The sequence below is a fragment of the Agelaius phoeniceus genome, chromosome 3 (assembly GCF_051311805.1).
Source record: "Agelaius phoeniceus isolate bAgePho1 chromosome 3, bAgePho1.hap1, whole genome shotgun sequence".
Lineage (NCBI taxonomy): Eukaryota > Metazoa > Chordata > Aves > Passeriformes > Icteridae > Agelaius > Agelaius phoeniceus.
The window spans coordinates 85,466,372-85,486,161 of record NC_135267.1 but is presented as its reverse complement, the minus strand read 5'-3'; the positions used below and the strand labels follow the sequence as shown (position 1 = coordinate 85,486,161).

Sequence of the window (19,790 nt, the reverse complement as noted above, 5' to 3'; positions counted from 1 at the left end):
TTCCGGGCGCCCCGGCGCTGCCATCCGCCGTGGGGCACCATGGCTGCTGCCGCCCGGCTGCGGCGGCGGCTGCTGCTGGAGGTGCCGTGGCGCTGGCGCTGCAGCCCCCGCCGCGGCGGTGCCGCCTGCCCCTCGGCGGGGCAGATCCGCGCCGCCTTCCTGCGCTTCTTCGAGGAGCGCCACGGCCACTGCCGCCTGCCCTCGGCCCCCGTGCGGCCCCGCGGCGACCCGCGCCTCCTCTTTGTCAACGCGGGCATGAACCAGGTGCTCTCCCCGCTCCCCTCCTCCGGCTCACCGGCGCTTCCTTGTCTCAGAGGAGCGCGGCCCGCCTAGGGGTGCCCCTGCCACGGAGATGTCCGGCGTTGCTTTGGGCTGCCCGCACCGCCGTCCTCCCGGGCGCCTCTCGTAGTGCTGTGGGAGTCTCCCTCGCTGGCCATGCTTAAGAACCATCTGAACACAATCCTGTTCCGTGTGTTCTAGAACGAACTTGCTTAAGCAGGGAGGTTGGACCAGATGATCCACTGGTCCCTTCCAGCCCGCCCAGGAGCCCCGGGCGCAGGTCCCTGCCCTGGGTGGCATCTGTCCACAGCGGGTATCTCTCATTTGCAGTTCAAGCCCATTTTCCTGGGCACGGTGCACCCCCGGAGCGAGCTGGCCCAGCACCGGCGCGTGGTGAACAGCCAGAAGTGTGTGCGTGCGGGAGGGAAGCACAACGACCTGGAGGATGTGGGCCGAGATACTTACCATCACACCTTCTTCGAGATGCTGGGGAACTGGTCCTTTGGGGATTACTTTAAGGTGAGATGATAGGAGTGAACCCTTTGTAGGGGAAAACATACCCTGCCTTTCAGAGCTGTGCTTAGTGCCATAGGACTGCATGCAAAAGGCGTTTTGGTAAGATCCATATTAATTCCTGGGAGCTCTGTGGCCTGGAACAGAGGTGGTCAGCTCATGGGCTCTGTCACTGAATGTGTCCTGCAGACTCTCAAAGCTCTCAGCCTGCCAAAGCTGTGACCAACATGTAAAAATCAAAGTTTTCTGTGAGAATGCCAGTGTTGACCACTTAATATAGTGAAAAGAGGTTGCCAGTTCATTTGATGCTTAGTACTAGAAAGTTTGAAAAGGGAAGAAGAATAAAGGATGCTAGGTTTTTTAGGTGGCAAATACATTTTTTTCTTTGGAAAGAAAATAATCCGTATAACTCTGCCAGTAAGCACAAAGATGCACACCATGCTGAAGGTCTCACAACATTTTAGGAATGTCCATTTTCCACTGGCAGCAGTGAGCTGTCTCACTCTCCTGACCTTCATCCTGCCCTTTGCAATACACCTGAAAATTAGCAAGGGAGAGAAGTGGTTGAAATTAACTTGTTTGTTGTTCAACTCCCATTTTAAAGACCCTTCCTGAATTACTGTGCTTCATTTATGTTCCCCACCTGCTCAGGAGGAGGCATGTAGCATGGCCTGGGAGCTCTTGACAGAGGTTTATGAGATCCCCAGAGATCGTCTCTACGTCACCTACTTTGGGGGAGAGCCCTCGCTGGGGCTGAGCGCAGATGAGGAGTGCAGGGACGTGTGGCTCCGCCTGGGGTAAGTGTGTCACAGAAGAGGTTCTCACATCTCACTTTCTACAGTTCTGCATTTGCTCTTTAGTTGATCAGTTGTAGGGGCCAGAGAGTGTGTTTTAAACCCATTTTGTTTCTGGTTTCTTTGGGCTGTTCAAAGTCAGCTGGGCTCTGAGCTCACTGGGTCTCTTGAACTTTTGGTTCATTCTCAGACAGTGTCGGTGAGGGTGGGTATGTGCCTAAAACTGGCACAGGGCCTGGATGAAGTATGTACAGGATCTCCAGTCCTTTGTTTCCTCTCCATCACGAGAGTCCGTTCTCTGAAAGCAGGCAATGGCTGCTTCAGTGAGAGGGTGCAGCCATTGCAGAGAGCACTGCTTTGCTTTGGGAGCTTGTTCCAGCTGTATGTAGGCTTTGAACCCAAGGCAGCCAGCTCTGTGCCACTGATGGTGTTCAGGTCTTGCCTCCCCCCCAAGAGCAGGGTGCTCCACAGACCCAGTGGAGAGCCTGTCTTGGTCATCAGGGGCCAGGCTGTGTTTGCCTGTCATTCTGGGCTGAGACTAGGGTCCTGTATGGTTTGGCTCACTTAATCTTGCTAAGGAGTGTAATTCTGTGTGAACAGAAGGAAGTAGAGAAGCAGAGGAATTCTGCTGTGTTTGCTTATTGAGTCTGTAGTAGGAAGAAAGGATTCCTTTCTTTCAGCTTTCTCTATGATCTAGGCTGCTGTGTGGTTTGTGTGTATGCCTCAGCACTGCCATCTCTGTTATTTGCCTTTCCAGGGTTCCTGCCAGTCACGTTCTTCCTTTCCCATTGAAGGATAACTTCTGGGAGATGGGGGACACAGGTCCCTGTGGTCCCTGCACGGAGATCCACTATGACCACGTGGGTGGTGGCAGAAATGCTGCAGCACTGGTGAACCAGGGCAGCCCCGATGTAGTGGAGATCTGGAACTTAGTTTTCATGCAGTACAGCAGGTACCAAACATCTCATCTCAACTCCAGAGCCTTTCCCCCTAGCCTGACTCCAAAATCAGGTGTATATTCTCAGACTTATCACTGTTTTCCAGAAGGTGGCAATACCAGGAGCAAGAGAGAAGCTATGGAGATTTGTCCAGCGTGGCTCTTGGTCCCCTTTGCTTTATTTCTCTGTCTTCTTCAACCTTCACTGCCTATTTTCCCTTAATGCTGCATTCCAGAGATCTCTTGAGGTCTGCAGCAGCCTGGAGGAGGAGGCCTTTTTCCTTACATTGTAGCCTATCCTGACTATGTGATGGTCAGATCCTGGCTACCTGACAGGGCCAAGGCATGCTGCTGTAACTCTTGTGCCTGAGCTTCCTTATGCTGGGTCACCCACTGTTTCCATCCCCTATCCTTTCCCCATTCTCTTTGATTCGCCTGTTCCTTATTTTTGCCCATGAACTGATCCTTGCTTCTCTTTTGCCTTTTATTTTTCCTGCCTGGCTGACAGAGAGGTGGAGGGGAATCTCCTTCCCTTGCCGCAGCACCATGTGGATACAGGAATGGGTCTGGAAAGGCTGGTGACAGTTCTGCAGAACAAACGTTCCAACTATGACACAGATCTCTTCACTCCAATCTTGGATACCATTCACAAGGTGATGGTGCTTCTGCTCAGAGTCACAGCTCGACAAAAGCTCCTTGAACGCAGACTGTTTGCTGGGTACTGAGCAGTATCTTGAGACAGGAGGTTATGTCCTGCCAGGTCTAATGCAGTGTTCTAGAAAAAAGGGAGAATTCCAGCTTGGAAATCTGGAATATCAGCACTGCTGATTTGTTTTTCCCTCAAAGTATCTTAAGTTTCTCAGTTCCAGGGCATTGGCTGACCTGTGTTAGGTACAGAAGCCTTGGTCTGTAGTGCTGTGGAGGATTTAATGAGTACATCTTAGGTGCACGAGGTTCAGAGGTAGTTGAAAAACATGATGTCAGGGGTAGCTGGCTGCCTCTTGCATTGGAACTTCTTCTGCAGCCACTGCTGTCTGATAATTTGTCTCCCTACTTTCTCTTTTAGGGCTGCAGGGCACCCAGATACCAAGGTTTGGTCGGGAATGCTGATGTTGGCCGTGTGAACATGGCCTACCGCGTGGTGGCAGATCACGTGCGCACCCTGTGCGTGTGCATCACTGATGGCATCTACCCAGGCGTCTCTGGAGCAGAGTAAGGACATAAGGAAATGGCAGGGGGTGGAGGAAGTTAGGTCTAGAAAGGAATATGAACAGCCAGGGAAGAAGTTCTGGTGTGGGCCCCAGATAGGGAGTACATGGGCTTTTGGGGAGACAGGAAGATGAGAGCCAGGAAGGGGTGCCAATCTGCAGACTTCCCCTTGGATGGGTGTTGAGTGTTGGGAGCAGCTGGCCTGTGCTGATGAATCAGACCAAATGAGCTGGGGGATGCTGGATGTGGCAGCTGGGCAGGGATGCTCACAAGGCTGCCTGAGGAATCCTGCTCTGTTTTCAGACTGGTGCTGCGTCGGATCCTGCGCAGGGCTGTGCGCTTTTGCTCTGAAGTTCTACAGGCGCCACCTGGGCTCCTGGCCTCCCTGGTGCCTACTGTAGTGGAAGTGCTGGTGAGTAAAGCTGTTGTCTTGGGGGAAAAAAGGTCATCACATATCCTATTCAACCCCATGTCCGTTTTCTGCACACTGTCAGGAGTCAGTCTTGGATGGGAAAGAGCTCCAGTAAAGTGTACCTGATGCTGTGCATTCCAGTATTAAAAACCTCTTCTCCCCATATCACTTGTGATGGGAGGGAGGGGGCCTAGTGTCATCATTGGTACAGTCAGCACAAGCATGTGTAAGTGTATGCAAGTAACCTCTATAATGTTGTGACATACTGCAAGATCCCCCCAAGGAAGATGCTGAGGATATTATCACTAACTGAGGCTCACTTCCACAGGGAGATGCTTATCCAGAGCTGACAAGGAATGCCAACCAGGTGAGCAATGTAGAATTCCCTTGTCTCATTATCTTTGTGAGGCACTGCTCTCAAGCCCAGAAATCATCCCGCCCTTGGGATTTAGCTGGAGGAGTTTGCGTAGCCTCCTCCGCAGCCACGTTCTCGTGGGTGGACTGAGATGTTCTGGGCACAAGCATCTGTGGCAGATTTCCATATGGTCCACTAGGTCCTTACCAGGGACTGCATGTGCTGTGTAAGGTGGCTGTTCCTCTAAAAAAGCTACAGTGGCTTTTTTGGTTGAGTGCAAGTACAGCCTGTCCTCGCCCGGGTACCCTTTGTCTAAAATGGAGCGATGATTTAAGGCTAGTCCCAGCTTGCTTCCACTGACAGCAACTTCTCTGGCTGTTCCAGACATACAGTTGTAATTGGGTCACAGATATGAATGCCCAATAGGGAACATTTGTCAGCCTAAAGCTTTCCCCACGTGGATGGTCAATATTTCTTTGACAGGAGTGGTGACAGGAGACACAATGACTTTGGCACTGTTCAATAATGCATCAGAGCCATGTTGTGATGGATACGTGCAGAACAAAAAGGCTGGTTGATATGCTTTGAGCTGACTGAGCAGGGCTGAGCTGAGCTGGGGAACTCCCTGAAATGTGGGTAACCCTTCTGATCCTTGGGCAGATCAAGGATATCATCAATGAGAACGAGGCTGCATTTCTGTCCTCCCTGGAGCGTGGGAGGCGCATCATCGAGCGCACAGTGCAGCAGATGGAGCCCTCCACAAATTTCCCAGGTGAGTGTCCGTCCTCTGACAAGCTACACTTAGAGACAGTTTGTTCCAGGTCCTCACAAGCATTGGAGTCAAAACTGGTGGATGTTTGCCTCCCCTGCATTTTCTGTGACACTAAGCCCCAGACAGAGGAGCAGATGTTCCTTTCTCCAGATTGCAGTTGATTTCTAGTACTTTGTCCTCACAACAAACTAGGTACCAGGCAAGTTAGAAACATTCCCTTGCTGTTTTACTGACTGATCAAGGAAGTCATTGTAGGACACAGCTGAGAGGAATAGCACAGGACTCAACCAGTGCAGCTGCCTGTGTAGATGTGCTGCACTGAATTTTAGCAGGAAGGGAGCTGTGGAGCATTATTAATACTCAGTCCCATGCAAGAACTCCAAGGCTTCTCTTCCCTATTAACTGTGCAGTTGCACACAATACAGGTGGATCCAGTTACCAAAGCACACACTAGATTGGTCCCATCCAGACAAATCTTGAGATGCCTTTGCTTTCTGTGTTCTCACAGAGTTCTCGACCTTCTTTTTGTCTTACAGCTGAAGTAGCCTGGTCTCTCTATGGGAGTTTGGGATTCCCTCTGGATTTGATTGACTTGATGCTTGAAGAGAAGGGAATCAGTTTGGATTCAGCCGCTTTTAATGAACTTGTTTTGGAAGATGCGAAGGTAAGAGGGAGACCTGCCTTGTCAGAATAATTCAAAGCCTTACCAGTCTCCTGTGAACGTGGAAGCAGGATCCCTTTCACTGCTGAGGCTCTTCAGAGCACCACAGGGCTACATGCCTTCTCCCTGAAGGGGAAGTGAGTCTGAAATAGCAGTGTCATCACAATCCCCTTGTTTCTGAATGTGGAACTGAAGTATTGGTTGGTGATTTTTCTTCAGGTATTTTATGATGCTGGAGTGAAGGTTATGAAATATTTATATAGGTTAGGACAGTCCTCTGTTAGTCATGTAGTCAGTCTAACTTCTCATGCAAAGTAGAACCAGCTTAGACAGCTGAAGCAGCAAATTATTTATGAAGAGTTTACAAAATCTCCATGATCTCTGTAGTGCTGAAATACTTGCACTGCCCACCCACCACCACCACTCCCTAGTGCAGTAATTGGCTTGAGGCCTTGCTCTCCTGAGCTTTAATGGCTTGGAAGCTTCACAGCTACACAGCAGGCTGTGCCAGCAGGGATGTGTTAGCAGTTGGTATGGCCTGGCTCAAGGCTAGCACACAGTGGGATTCAGTGCTTGTGAGGTTGGAAGGGATGGGGTTAGTTAGCAGTAGCCTACATCAGCCTGGACCTGAACAAGCCATGGAGGTGGAAGAAGCCATTCCTAGCCTTACAGCTCCAGTGACCTGTTTGCTTGCCCCCAGGGATCTCCCATCTAACTGTGCCTTTGCTCTGCTGCAGCGGAAGGCTGGTGGCCCACAGGCAGGACAGCCAGGGAGCACAAACGCCGCCCTGGATGTGCACTCGCTGGCTCGGCTGCAGGGCAGCAAGGTGCCTGCCACGGATGACTCTCCCAAGTACGCCTACACCCTGGGGCAGCACGGCCACTACGGTGAGTGCCCGGCCCACCTGCACAGCAAGCCCTGCTGGAGTCCCTCATGTGGCTGCTTTTGCTGCCTAACCCCATGCATGCACAACGTGTACTTTGTGCTCCAAACCTGTCCACCTTGCTGCCACATCTGTTCCCTACCCCTGTACCTGATCCCAAACAGGGTGCTTTTCTTAGTGCTGTTGGCACGTCCCTAAGAAGGCTCCGGGCTGAGCTCTGGGTTGTCACCACTGGGTACAGTGGTGAAACGGAGACTGTTGATTTCTTCTAGAGATAAGTCTGTCTCCAGCAATTAGGCTCCTGGGTGTGTGCTCGGGAGAAAGAAGGATGGTTACGCAAGGGTTGTAGGTGGCTGTGTGGAACCGTGCCCTGGCTGTTTCCCTGGCAGGCCGCTAGGTGCCAGCGCAGGCTCTTTGTCACCGCGGGTGACTGAGGCTGCTGATGCTCTAGGGAAGGCATCAAGATAAGCCACAGGGAGCAAGAGGTGGTGTGGCTGTCACAGACAATTAGAGAAGGCTGTGTACAGCCAACTCCCTGTTACCCAGTGTGCTGGTGGCAGCCCACGCTAAGCAGAAAGGGAGGCAATTCAAGCTATATATACTACAGCAAGAGCACAACAGAAGAAAAAAGCCTAGCATTGTGACATTGGTGCAAATCCCCGAACTAGAGCTGTCCCACCTTCTCCTTCTGAGTCATGGAATAATTTGGGTTGAAGGGGATCTCTGGATGTCCAATTTCTTATTAAAAGTAACATCAGTTTCCCAGTTGGATCACATTGCTCAGAGCTTTGTCCATTTAAGTTTTCACTATCTTCAGGGACAAAAATCTCATAGCCTATCCGTTCCCTGTTCTTTATCACTCTTAGTGTGTAAAGGTTTTTTTCTTTACATACAGCCAGAATTTCCTGTACTTTTGATGTAGTCTCCCAAATGCTAAATAGGGATGAATAACCTCTTTCTTTGACTGCTGGCTGTGTTTGTGTTCATACAGCTCAGCAGGCAGGCAGCCTTCCTTGCTGCAAGGGCACCCTGCTGGATTGTGTTCAGCTAGCTCCTGAGAACCTCAGATTTTCTGTCAGTTTGTTTCTGTAGACTGGTCAGAGGCCTTCAAAAAACAGTCCAGTTCTTCAATGTATCAGCCAATCCCTGCCTATTTCGTGGGATATGGGTACATCCCATTTTGTCATGGATAGTCATTAATGAAGATGTGAAGTGGTGTTGTCTCTTAAATCAGCCACCAAGTAGCTCTGCCAGTAGCTGAATATCAGTTGAACATTGAACTGCTGAGCAATTCTCGCTAGTGCCCTCTGCCCAGCCAAGTGCACACCCACCTCATGGTCCACTTGTCCATAGTGCCCAAATCTGGGTTCAAGGAGCCTACAGGAAAGCATGTTAGAAGCTTGCTGCACCCAGGAACATGACATCCCTGCTGTCCCCTATCCACAGCATCTTCAGAGTCAGTCAGGTTTGCCAAGCTTGCAGTGTAGCAAGATGCAGATGTGTCTGTGTCACATTTTCTTCTGCCAAGCTCATGTGGAGCTGGATTGGGTGTCCCTGCCTGCTTAGCTGCTACTCTGTCATTAGGAGAGCGAGGGGTGACTTAGTTCCAGTCCTTTGTCCCTTCTGCCAGTAGCTGTTCCTCTCCTACCAAGGCAGAGTGCCAGCTTTCAGTGTAGCCAGGTGTTGGCAGGGTTGGCACAGGGAAGTGATCCCTCCTTTCCTGTTGCAATCTGACAGGCTGTGTGCACTAACTGCTGCTGTCTTCTTCCCCCTGACAGAGTTCAGCCCGTGCCAGGCCACTGTGCTGATGCTGTACAGAGACCAGTGTCTCCAGAAGGAGGTTGGGGCAGGGCAGCGCTGTGGTGTCATCTTGGACAGGACTAACTTCTATGCACAGCAGGGAGGGCAGGACTCTGACCGAGGCTACATGATACGTTTAGGACAGCAGGTAAGGCCCTTTGCTGCCTAACCCAAGGCTGCCATGGGTTCTGAGGCCAGGCAGAATTCTCCAAGTGATGGGTTGTTCTGCTGTGTTAATTTGCAAGCTGCTGACTCTTTGACAGTTCCCTTGGCATAGCATCAGAGTTGGTGGGGTAAGGCAGAATCAGCAGTAACTTCACAAGGGCATTCTTGCTGCTCTGATTGTCTCTCACAGCCCTTTGCAATTTCATCTTGCTGAGGAAGACTGAAGTCTCTTCCTTCTCAGGTCTTCCTTCAGTGTGCTGTGTTCTTGCCAGCTGGGGTTGTAATGCTGAGAGAAGGGCAAACATAGATCAGAGAGTCTGTGAACTGTAAATTCTCTCTGGTCAGTCCTGGACAGCTGCAAGTGCTGCCCAACCTGAGACCCAGTGCAAAAACTCTTCTTCCTCCCAAGAGCATCAGGGAGGACTTCCACTTCTGCAGCATGTTCCTTCAGCCTTGCCAAAGGGAGAGCTTTGACTCCGTCCTGGGAAGTTACACAGAGTGCAGAATTTTCTCCTTTCCCCATTTCCTGGTCTTGATAATCACCCCTGGGCCTTTTTAGCCTTGCAGAGGGTTACAGTGCCTTGCTCAGCACTTCTCCCCAAGATATAGTGGTGGTCCAGTTTTGTTGCCATCCCAGTGAGGCAGAAATGGTACCTTGGATGCCAGAGACATGCCTTGGGAGATGCTGTTCATTTTCTCACAGATGAGCATAGTTGTTAAGAAAATTTGTCAGCCTGGATGGTGTTACTGCCCCTCCACTGCAAGCTGGCAGCCTCAGCATACTGTGTAGTGAGTGGCTGGGTACAGGTGAGGTCTGAGACACCTTGGTTATGTTTGCAGTAAGCTTCTCTCTGCTTTTCCCACCCCATCCCTGTCTTTAAGGGATCGGTGGGAATTGTGTTTCCTAGTAGGGTCAAGCAGGTACATAGCACAGATATTTGGATCTTCCCTATGTCCTAACTCATTTTTCTGTCTCTTTGCTCAGGATGTACTCTTCCCTGTAGAGTCAGTTCATCTCTGTGGTGGCTACGTGATCCATGAGGTCACTGCTGTGGAGACCCTGCGTGCTGGCGACCAAGTGCAGCTCTTTGTGGATGAGGTGATGACTGAGTGCTCTTAACCTTTCCCTTGTAATGTCCTGAGTAACCCAGGCACAGCAGATCTTTGTCCCTTGTATTCTTGAGACTGTTCTTCATCATAGTGTGCCATGGGAAGGAGATACCACAGCTGACTGTAATCTTTGTGAACCATTGTGTTGGTGATGGAGAGAGATTGAGAGACTGACTTGGTGATCAGAATCCAATTTTATTGTGGGATACAAGTGCTTATATACTATTTCAGGGAGACTAGTAATGTGTTCTACAATGATTAGGTTAAAATCACATACACAAACTTGTGCATGTAACAACATCTCTTGCTTGCAGAGTTTAATAGGATTTTCTTTTTCCAGTAAACCTGTTTGATTTAATCTTCTTGCAATCTAGGTCTAATTTTCAAGGTTCTGTTTGTTTTTGCCAAGGCATCCTGTTATCAGATCTCTTATGTTAACCAGGTCCAAAGTCCATCATCTGTCTTGTGTCCCCCAGCATTCCAACGCCATTGGTTTGTCAAAAAGTCTCCAGCTTATCCTTTACTGTTTTACCAAGATGATCCCATGGAGAAAGGAGTTAGATCTGCCCTGTCACATAACTCATCTGACAGCTGTACTACCTGTTGGTTTTCCTCCATCTTCTCCTATCCCCTGATAGGAGGGGATAGGAGCCTTTTCTTTCATTCCATCCCCTGCTCCCCTGAGCTGAGGAGAGCCAGCAGTCCCTGCTAATGGTGGTGTGTGCTTTCAGGCGCAGCGCCTGGCCTGCATGACGAACCACACCGCCACTCACCTGCTGAACTTCGCGCTCCGGCGCGTCCTGGGTGACAGCACCGAGCAGCGGGGCTCCCACGTGACAGCAGAGCGGCTGCGTTTCGACTTTGACACTAAGGTGACTCTGAAATGCAGTCCCCTGGTTCTCAGCACTACCAGCATTCCAGTACAGCTCTTCTCTCCAGGGATTTGTCCCCTCTCCCCATAATCGCTCCTTTAGAGACAAGTCACATTTTATCTGAGTAATGAAGCTTGGTCCTCTGGATGTGACTGTGTCCATTGGCATTGATTTGACCCTGAGCAGGGCTTGCTGAGGGGATGAATGGGGTCAGAAGGGAAAGGACTTAGCAAGGCCAGTGGCCATGGGACTGACACAAAATAGTGTAAAGGAGTCTTTGAGAGATGGTGCTTGGCTGTGGCATGTATCTGATGTCTGTACAGGACATTCAGGTGAGAGTATTTGTGAAGCTTTGGGTCAGGCTGAATGCTGGCCCTGGTAACCTGTCATTCATTCTAGTATCTCTTTTGAAGACTGGCTGATGCTCTTGCATCAAAAATCCTTATCTCTCATGGGAGGAGAAGGTGGGAGGGCCATGATGTTCATAGTTCCCTTTTACAAGCAGAGAAGATGAGATGTAGGGGAAGAGTGGTGTGCCCAAGCTGAGTCATCTCATGGCTGTGCCCTAGATCTCCCTCCTTTATTGTGTACCTCTCAGGAGGCTTCTCCTGAGTGTGGCTGATTTGCTTCTTCAGGGCCATGTGACTGTGGAGCAGCTGCAGCAAGTGGAGCAAGTGGTCCAGGACCTGATCCAGAAAAATGAGGTGGTGCATATGGCTGAAGTGCCCCTCACACTGGCAAGAAGAGTTCAGGGACTCCGTGCAGTGGATGAGGTATGACAAGATGGCAGCACACATCTTCATGAGCCTTCTCCTTCAGCAGGAATAGTCTGGGACACGAGATGTTGACACATCTTTCTGCAAGGGAATTGTCTCCCAAAACTCAGATGGGAAAATAGGACAGAGATGAGGTCTCAGGACACTGTTGTAAAACATGGAGACTGGTGATGCACAGGCTTTCTGTTTATGCCTGTGGACCAAAAGCCTGTTGTGTCACCAACTGTTTCTTTCTCCCACTCGTGGCTGGTTGTGGGGGAGAAGCAGTGCCACCCCTGACTCAGGGGCTCCTCTAGAACAGGGGGAAAATGAGGCAGACACCTGAAGCTGTGTAGTTAGTCTGTAAGTGGCCCTGAACAGCCATGTTGTTAGCTGCTGATCCCTGTCTCCTCTGTCAGGGCTATCCAGATCCAGTGAGGATAGTGTCCCTGGGGGTCCCTGTGGAGAATGTGCTGACCTGTGACTCCAAGGCTGCAATGCAGACCTCTGTGGAGCTCTGCTGTGGGACGTAAGTGACTTTTGCTTGCAGCCAGAAGGCATGTGTGTGGGCACTGGTGGCTGAGGTAGAAACATCACTACAAGCTCACATCCCTGTCCCTGTGAAACTAAGTTTCCTCACTGGAAAAATATTGCGGGGACAGGATGGGCTATTTACAAAGCTTTGGAAGTTCCAGAGTGAGCAAGCTTTAACAAAATGCCCAGCATTTTTCCTTACTTCATAGTCTGAAACCAACCTGGAAGCCACAGAGCACCAGCAGAGTATGGGAAAGGTGTGTGTGACTTGTCACACCAGGGTTGTGGTGCTTTGTCTTTGGTGTTACAGAAGGGCTGGGTACCCAGCTGGAGACTCCAATTCAGCTGTGAGAACTTGAGACTGCTCTGATTGTTTTAATTAATTATCTTCACCCTCTTCTGCTTTTAGCAGTAATGAGAGTAGAAGAATAGTTAATCCATCTTAGGACAGTGCTGACATAAAAAAAAAAAAAAAAAAGAAGGAACAAACTGGCCTTACAGCAGATAGAGCTGAAAATGAGCAGTTTTCTACCCATGAGATCTTCTTGTGGGAGTAGTGAGACAAGAAAATGCACGGTAGATGATCAATTCTTTTGAAGATGTCTGGAATGATTGCTTGTGGTAACAGAACCCAAAACCCAAGACACTGTAGGTTTCATATCCAGCATTGAATAAACAAGAAGGGAAAGGGAGGTTGTCAGTGTCCTAAGACTGCACAACTATCCTTTGTCTGGAGTCTACTGGCCAGGCAGTGAGCTGGCCTGACAAGAGAGTGGTGGGGTAGAGGAGCTGAGTAGAGGAGAAAAACACCAGTTCATCTCACTGCTGAAAGAGAGGAAAGGAGGACAGAACTTGGCTGCACCATTTGGCTGAAGCCTGCTGGACAGGTAGCTCAGAGGTTCCTCTGGAGTAGCCTCAACTCTGCTGTCTCTTGCCTGACAAGGTTCCATCAGGATTTTAGGGATGGAAAAGGATTCAAGGTACTGGGATTATGATTAGGAAAGAGCTGCTGGACTTCAGAGTTTTTGAAAAAGAAAGCAGCGTTCCTGATTTCTGTTTGCAAAGAGCAACTTGCTTTCTTTCCTGTTCTCTGCTGACATTCTAGGCACCTTCTCCAGACAGGATCTGTGGAAGACCTGGCCATCATCAGCGAGCGCCAGCTTGTCAAAGGCATTAGCCGTGTCATTGCAGTGACAGGGGGACGAGCCAAAGAGGTGAGAAAGAGGGAAATGAGATTTCTGCCATGTCAAGGCAGTGCCAGAAGGACCAACCTTTGTAGGTTCCTCATAGACAATTAGCTCCCCACTGCTTTGGTTGGAGCCTCCCTGCTGTGCCACATCTGGCTTCCTGCTTCAGCCTTGGACTCAGCTCTGCTGCTGTACCTCACTGTTCACTTCCTTTCCCTCCCATCCTAGTTCTCTGTCTCCTTGACCTTCATTTCTCCCTTCAGACTCTCCTTTCCAAGATAAAAACTTGCACAAAATATCAGGAAGCCTCTGGTCTATAAATTTCAATCCCCCAGTAGGTATTTCAAGGTGTAATTCTTGGTGCATTGATTTCGCCTCCTGCCTATCACAGCTGGATTTGCACTTTATGATTACAGGGTTTTGGCCTCATTCTTACAACCCTTTTGCTTCCTGTCTTTAGTCTTTCTCCTGCTAAACTGTGATTCTGGTCTGGCTGGTTCTGTATAAAAAGTGTACAACATACTATTGTGTTTGTGAGATCACTCTGTCCTTTGAGTGTTTGGAAGTGTCAGGTGCCCCATAAGCCTTCCCTCTTCCTTTAAGGCTGCTGTCAGAGGAGAGTGACTCATAGTCACTGGAATTGGAAGGACTAAAAGCAAAGCCCACCCCTGCAAATCTGTTACTTTTTGGCTGGCCGTCCCCTGTGTATGTGTGTCCCAGAGAGGCTTTTCTTCATGCAGAAGAACAAAAAGCTGCAGGGCACATCTGCATGCTTTGTTGGAAGTGCTGACCTGGAGAGCCCCTGAGAGGAGCTCTGTGCAAGTGTTAATGAGACATGGGAAACTGCAGAGAGATTTACTTGGAACAAGGGTTGTGTATCCTAGCTAGGCAGAGCAGTCCTCTGCTGTCCTGCTCTAAAGTCTTGCAGGACCATCCTGGGCACAGAGATCTGGCAGGAAGGAAATGCTCCAAAACATAAGGATTGGCACTGGTGAAAAAAGCTTGTAATCATTGTTTTTAAAAATTATTAATAGTAGCATTATTGGTGAAAAACAATAAGAGATATATCAGGATAGGTAAACTCAGGAAATATGGTTCAATGGCTGATGAGGTTTCTTTTAGTGTTGGTGTTTCTCTTATTTCTTCAGTCAGCAGTTTCAAGATTGCATTTGCTAATGGAAAAAGATTTCTAAGATGCTCCACAGAGCTCCCCAGTTTTTCCTTAATGAAATCCTGATGATTTTGGTGCAAACTTTTGAGGAAACATGAATTTTGACCATAAATATCACCTAAAGCTCGACAGCTTGGTCTGCCTGAGTGTGACCATCTAGTGTTGGTTGCAAATCTAGAGAGGAATGTTGTATTTCAGAGTCTTGCAGGAGCTATTCCTAAACCATCTGTAGGTGTCTTCTTACTGAATTCTGAGCAGCACTTCAGTGTTCATGGCCCTGCTGTCTCCCTGCTTTCTCCATCCCTGTGGACTGTTTCTGTTGCTGCATTTGAAGCATGCATTCCTTCCATCTCTGCAGGCCCGGGAAGTAGGCCAGTGCTTGGCTATGGAAGTGGACTCTGTCTCCCTACGGATGAAGCAGAGGATCACCTCTATTCCTGAGATGCAGAACCTCTCCAAAGAAGTGGGCCATTTGACCAAAGTAAGGGTTACATTCCTGTACAGAAAGCCCAGCATGGGCACATGAGACACGTAACTCTTTCCCTATCAGGTTCACATCTTACTGTGGTCAGTAGCAAGGGCAAGTTGCTACCTGCTGTTGCCTCTTTGGTCACAAGGATTTTTGCCAGTGTCCAGGTGGCTGTGTTGCAGATGGGTAGCTGAAAAGAGAAAGCTGCTCAGCACAGTGACTGGCTCCCCTGATCACCTGGTTAGAGCAGTGTCTGGGGAGAGGCCGTGCTGCAGCCTGACCTCCCAGAGAACTGGCAGTTTATGTCTAGGGGTACAGTTTAATGTTCTTACAGAGCAAATTGTCTTGCAGGTGGTGGCCAGCACTGCAATGCCCCAGTGGCAAAGAAAAGAACTGCAGACCATCTTGAAAGCACTACAGCGAACAGCCAACACAGCTGTCAAGAAACTGGAGCTGCAGCAGGTACTGAGGCAGCAGCACACTGACTTGCAGCCAGCTGATAGCACACAGCAGTGGACCTGATGTCTCTGTCACACTTCAGAGCCACTCAGTCACTGGGGTCTCAGAAGGCAGAAGAAAGCCCATACAATCACTCATGGTGCAACACAGGCCCTGTGTTGGGTTGGTTTTGCTGGCCATTGTTTATGGGTCCCTTGGTTAAAATGCAGAGAATGACTGGGTGGGCTTTTAGCACCTGCAGAATTTCCATGTCCCCCTGCCTGTGAGAACAGAGAGCCCCGTACCAGCATTTTAGGCCAACACCAATAGGCATTGGGCATCACCTCCTTGTTTATGCATGGAGAAGATGAGATGGTCCTTGCAGAGGGCTTAACAAAGTTACACAGTCAGTGACAGGACAGAGTCTTTCCTCCAGCTACGTGGATTTTGCTGTGCTTCCTATATGTGTTTGTGTTCTGCCAATTTACATTAAAAGCAGATTAGAAATACTTACTGCTAATTTAGATATCTCAGGAAGACTTGTCCCTTTCTTAAAGTAGGAGTATCTTGCCACAGAAGCCTTCCTGAGACATGTGGCACTGTATAGGTCTAGGAAAGAGGCTGGGGACTGAATGAGTCACTTGCTATTCCACTTTTGACAGGGGTTCATCTCTGCTTGCATTTGGGAAGGAGGGCTGTACAGAGATTTCAGGCTGCTAGTCTGACTTTGACTTCTGCTATCAAACATCTCCCATCTGTCCCACGGGGCAGCGCTTGCATTCCCTTTGTGTATATATTACATGGATACATCCCCATGCAGCCCACCCTGTGCCACCTGTAGCCCTTCAAAGTGCTGTGTTTTTCTCCCTCCAGGCTGAGAAGGTGGCACAAATCTTGCTAGCAAAATACTGCAACCAGCCTGTCATCATTGATACTATCCCAGCTGATTCCCTCTCTGTGAGTAATCCACATTCTTTGTTGGCCTGGCAGTACCTCAGGTGCTGCAAACAGCAAGAGGCAGTTGCTGGGCACATTTTCTGCTGGATGCTGGTCTTCTTTGCTGTTGCCTGACCTCTGTTGTCCCTGCCTCTCCTAGATCCTAATGAAAGTAGTTAACCAGCTGTGTGACAAGTCTCCTGGCACCTCAGTCTTGCTGCTCAGCCCTCAGGCTTCGGGTGAGGTGCTCTGTGCCTGTCAGGTGTCCAAGGTAAGCAGAACCCTGATAGAGACAAGGGGAACCTGCCTGCCAAGGGGGGCTGCACCCACTGCTCAGCAGGTTCTGCTGGAGACTTTTCCTGGGGTTTTGCCCAGTGTTGGTGGTTAATCACACAGGAGCAGGACCTGAGATGACTGTACTGGGACCAGATGTGCTTTCAGTCTCTGCTGGGCACAGATATCCCTGGATCCTCCAGGCTGTGTTTGCCCAGGGGCAAGACACAGTGTTACCAGCCTTTGTGGTCCTCAGGGTCAGGACTGCCTCAGGCTGGGTGAGGAGAGGATGCTGTTACCTTTCTTTATTCATAGACTGCAGGCTGCCCCACAGTACGAATAACTTGCCTGTGTCTCTTCCCCAGAGCTGCCTCCCTGGGTTCTCTGCTGCTGACTGGGCTGTGGCTGTCTGTACACAGATGGAAGGGAAGGCAGGAGGCTCTCCCATCGTGGCTAAGGGCAGTGGAAATGCCAAAGGCATGCAGGGAGCCCTGACCACTGCACTGGAGTTTGCTCAGAGCAAACTGTAATGCTTTGGTGCCAGCACAGCTGTATGCACCCAGCTGGACACTTGCTACCAAGCATATACTGTGCCCATCTGAAAGGATTGGCAGCTGAACATTGCTGCAACCTCTGCCTTGGAGCACTGGACTTCTGACCATCCAGGATCAGCAGAGATCCTACTGACAGAATGGTGCTGCCTGTTCTCAGCACGAGCCTATGGGGATGGAGCCTTGGAAAGCACCAGTTGCAGCAGCAGATCCTGCTTCTCATGGAACACTGCAAATCTTCCACAAGACCAGCACAGAGATTTTGTGAGAACATGGGGAGTTGGCACTGTTATCTTAACGCCATTAAAGGGTAGAGAGTATCCAATCACCTGATGTTTCTTGTAGCTGCACCTTTTTTCTCCTGCCCTGGCAGAGGGGTTCGTTCTGCCCCTGCAGCTCCAGAAGTCATCATGTACTCTTGTCTAAGCAGTTCCTTCCTACTGCAGAACTCAGGACACCCCTCTGATTAAAAATGCTACTCTAATTTAGAAATTAGAGAAATCCCACCTTGCTTGTGGGCTCAGGCTTGTTAGGCTGTGCAATGGGTAGAGCTGACGCCAGTCCTCAGCACTGAGGGAACAAAATTGTCCCCCTCTCCACCTCTTTGCTTTGGATGAATATTCTTATCTCTGTTTCTTCCTGCCACTCTCTTGCAAGTCCTTCCTTCTGGCTTCTTACTGGCTCATACCTAAAAACCAGCACTGATCTAATGAGTTGTGAGAATGGAAACTGTTGCTGTGTTGCAGTGTGGAAGTCCCTGCAGCAGGACTGTGCCCTGCTTTGTCTTGAGGTGAGCACATCTCATAAACTGGTTCTTTTTCACAAGCAGTGTTGGACCCAGCAAATTCAATTCATAAAAACATTTCAGACTTCAGTGTTAAGAGCTCCTAGCCAAAGCATCATTACTTTAGATACAGTATTGACCTAAATAGAGATCATAAATGGTAGCTGAGCCAAAAGTGTAACAGGATAGTGATACAAGGCAGGTTTTCACCCTGTGAGCAGCAAGAGCAGCCTGACACATGAATTTCACCAGCAGGTAGGGTTGTCTGTCACTGTGAAGGGAGGTGGAGGACCAGTAGCTGCTTTTGGGGAGGCAGGGAGGGAGGAGGTGTAGAAGCACAGTGATGCTGATGGACAGGTAGCAGGAAATGGCTGTCACATAGATACAGATTACTGAAGAGGATGTAGTGGGGCATGGCTGTGTCCAAATGAGAGGCTTCCCACTTAACTGTCTGCCTGAGGGAGGGGAAATAGCTGCTGTGAGCAGAGCCTCATTTCCCTTCTCTTCAGTGAACAGCTTATCTTAGGGGGAAAAGGGATGTGGACTTTGGGGGGGTATCATTAGCAGACAAGGGGTTTTCTTCCATATCCCAGTGGTTGTACAGCCAAAATCTCATATGTGGTCCCTATGGCTTAATGTGGCTCCTACTCATCTTTGCCAGCAGCTGGTTTTGCACTGGAAAGTGCTAGATATAAATGTGAGGACTCAAAGGCAGAAGGAATGGGGAACCTTTAGAGGCTGGTGGTGCTCCCAGCTGTCCTCCCCTTCTCCCCCAAATCACTGACAGCTTCTGCAAGAGTGCAGACCTTAAGCCTTTGGTTCAGTGAATGCTGCTTCCAACCAGGAAGCTTAAAGCAGGGCTTATTGCAAAGGGATTTGTGAGCCAAGGTCTCGGGCATCCGCCCCTGCTGCCAAGAGTTCAGCCATCAGAGGGGTGCATAGGCCCCTTTCCTTGATCACTGTCAGTAGGGCAGGTTGCTGCTCATCCCAGACCCTACCTGCATTCACTGTAGCAGAGCTGCTTGGTGCCTTCTCAAAATTCTTTCAATTTCTGGATGCAGGAGTGCTACTGGTGCTCCTAACATCCCTGCATCTGAGCAGTGGGGAGAGCTGGAACACCTAGCCCAGTGCTTCAGGGCCCTTGTGACAGGCTGGTAGGGTGCTGGAGAGGGTGTGTGGAGTCCCAGAGGATGGTTCATGCCATCAGCTGAAAGCAGCATCAGTGCCTGTTGTTGGCACAATTCCTGTGTTTTACTTGGGCCCCAGCAGCACCAGGTGGGGATGGCAAGGGGTGCTCTGTGTCACTGGGAAAGCTCTTTCCCAGAGTGCTCTTGTGTTACTTTATTAATAGCTGCTACAGGAGATGATGTCTCCTCTCAGTGTTGGAGAGTAGGTGTGAGGAGGAGGAAAGGAATGCTGGCTTGAGCTGCTCCTGCATGATGCTCCAAAAGCAGAGCCTGAGCTTGCCAGCAGCAGCATCCTTATGGAATTAACCTGCTTTGGCTTGATTGTTAGCTTAAAAGCCACTGACCTCATAGACTTTTGCCCAGCCCCTTACAGGGCAGAGCTCTGGGTGCTGCCCTTCCAGGTAATGCCTTTACTGAGCCCCTGACACCACTCCCATGGGAGATGAAGAGCTGCTGCTAGAGGCACCACAGAGCAGTGGCCCTTGGAGCTGTTGGGAGGAGATCCATCTCCACTGAGATGTTGGGCTCTCAGCACCGTGTGGTGAGCAAGCAGCAAAGACCTGATGCCTTGGCATTTCAGATCTGTTCATCCCCTCCTGTGTTCCATGGGAAAATAACTGTTCCCAGGGTATTTGCAGCAGCTCCAGCACCCACTGCTGGCAGGGCTGCTGCATCTCCTGCACCACCTTCCTATAAACCTTAAAAACCACCTGGTCTGTAAGCAGGGCTGCAGCTGCTGCAG

The 19,790-nt window shown here is 49.9% G+C and overlaps 1 protein-coding gene across 1 annotated transcript; it reads left to right on the top strand.

Annotated features, from left to right (window-relative positions):
* The first annotated feature begins 39 nt into the window (after positions 1-39).
* On the top strand, positions 40-17,410 carry AARS2 (alanyl-tRNA synthetase 2, mitochondrial). Its single transcript, XM_054629230.2, has 22 exons — positions 40-264; positions 610-798; positions 1,444-1,589; positions 2,344-2,538; positions 3,032-3,176; positions 3,590-3,735; positions 4,036-4,144; positions 4,473-4,511; positions 5,160-5,271; positions 5,808-5,935; positions 6,670-6,820; positions 8,595-8,764; positions 9,767-9,880; positions 10,623-10,763; positions 11,399-11,536; positions 11,938-12,047; positions 13,158-13,266; positions 14,769-14,891; positions 15,231-15,341; positions 16,191-16,274; positions 16,414-16,524; positions 16,892-17,410. Exons 1-22 carry the CDS (start codon positions 40-42, stop codon positions 17,054-17,056), a joined length of 2,961 nt encoding a protein of 986 aa, XP_054485205.2. The 3' UTR covers positions 17,057-17,410.
* The last annotated feature ends 2,380 nt before the right edge of the window (positions 17,411-19,790 follow it).